This window comes from Condylura cristata, unplaced genomic scaffold (genome assembly GCF_000260355.1).
Source record: "Condylura cristata isolate star-nosed mole 26May11 unplaced genomic scaffold, ConCri1.0 scaffold00185, whole genome shotgun sequence".
NCBI lineage: Eukaryota > Metazoa > Chordata > Mammalia > Eulipotyphla > Talpidae > Condylura > Condylura cristata.
The window spans coordinates 12,424-13,987 of NW_004567286.1; the positions used below are offsets into that span (position 1 = coordinate 12,424).

A 1,564-nucleotide genomic window follows, 5' to 3' on the forward strand; every position below is an offset into this window, starting at 1 on the left:
AAGAACCGGTAAGAATGAATAAAAGGTGGGGTAGGAAAGGAAGAAGTAAGGAAAATAGAGTAAGGATAAAAATGAAGAAGAATGAGAGGAAAACAAAAAAAAGTAGGAAATAAATGGAAGGAAAACAAACCCCAAAAAGGAGAAAACTATAAGAAAAGTGAGGGGCGAAAAAAGATAGGAGAGCTGAATAAAGAGACACAAAAGATGGAGGGCAAAAGACAGCCACATGAGACAGAGTCTAGAGAAGCCATGGGAAGACACTGGAGAGGAGAGTTCTCAATTTAAGCAACATGCAATGAAGCAGATGGTGAAGGTGACATCCATCCCCAGTAGGACGGCCACCTCTTCGCTGGAGCCATATCCGCAGTGACTGCCACTTTCTTTTTGTCACAAAAAACGACTTCTCTGTACAACCCTTCATTGTTGTGAGCCCTTGTCTCTGAAAAACAGTCGTCTCAGGGCTCCCTTCACATCTTTATTCCTCAGTGTGTAGATGAGGGGATTGAGGGAAGGGGTCACTACTGTATAAAACAGGGAGAAAAATTTCCCATGAGTGTGGGAAAAGCTGCTGTTGCGCTGGCCATAGATCATTAGAGCAGTCCCATAGAAGATAGACACTACCGTCAAATGGGATCCACATGTCCCCAGGACTTTGCGCCAGGCCTGGGCTGACTTGATCTTTACAACTGCCCTGACTATTAACCCATAAGATGTCACTATAAATGATAAGGGTATATAGAGCAAGACTAATGAAGCAATGAACACTTGAACCTCGTTGGCATGAATGTCCACACAAGCAAGCTTAATCATTGACGGTACCTCACAGAAGAAATTATAGATGTGCTTGTTACCACAGCGAGGCAGCAGAACGGTGACAGTACTCAGGATGAGTGCATTTCCTATTCCACACATCCACGCAACCCCTGCCAGAGCCCTGCACACCCGTGGGTTCATCACAGTGGCATAGTGCAGAGGTTTGCAAACAGCAGCATAGCGGTCAAAAGCCATTACCACCAGCAGGATACACTCAGCAGAGCCCATTGCCAGGAACACATAGAGCTGGACCACACAGCCCAGGACTGTGATGGTCTTGGCAGGTCCCCGGAGGTTCCACAGCAGCTGGGGAACAACACTGGTAGTTACACAGATATCAACTATGGAGAGGTGGCTGAGGAAAAAGTACATGGGAGTTTTGAGTTTTGGGTCAATGGAGAAGATCAGAATAATGACCACATTTCCCACCAGGGTCAGCAGGTAGCACACCAACACCACCACAAAGAGGATCTTTTCCAGGTGGGGCTGGTCAGAGAAGCCCACCAGGATGAAGTCCCCCTTGACACTGCTATTCGTGATGCCCATTGCCCTGATCAGAGACAGAAAGTATTAGAGGAACTTAGAAAGTGAGTGCTATTTGGCCACTGGTCACAATGCCAACCATTGCAAAGACTCTTATAAATACTCACTGAGCGAGAAATCACAGCCACCACTGGGGCACACGGGGGAGAATCTGGAGAGGAAACTGCAGAAGGAATGGAAGGCTGGAGAGTGAGGAGGAGACCTGGAG

The 1,564-nt window shown here is 47.1% G+C and overlaps 1 protein-coding gene across 1 annotated transcript; it reads right to left on the reverse strand.

Annotated features, from left to right (window-relative positions):
- Window positions 1-417: 417 nt before the first annotated feature.
- LOC101626617 (olfactory receptor 2G3-like) lies at window positions 418-1,359 on the reverse strand. Its single transcript, XM_004695750.1, has one exon. It carries the CDS (start codon window positions 1,357-1,359, stop codon window positions 418-420), a length of 942 nt encoding a protein of 313 aa, XP_004695807.1.
- Window positions 1,360-1,564: the final 205 nt, after the last annotated feature.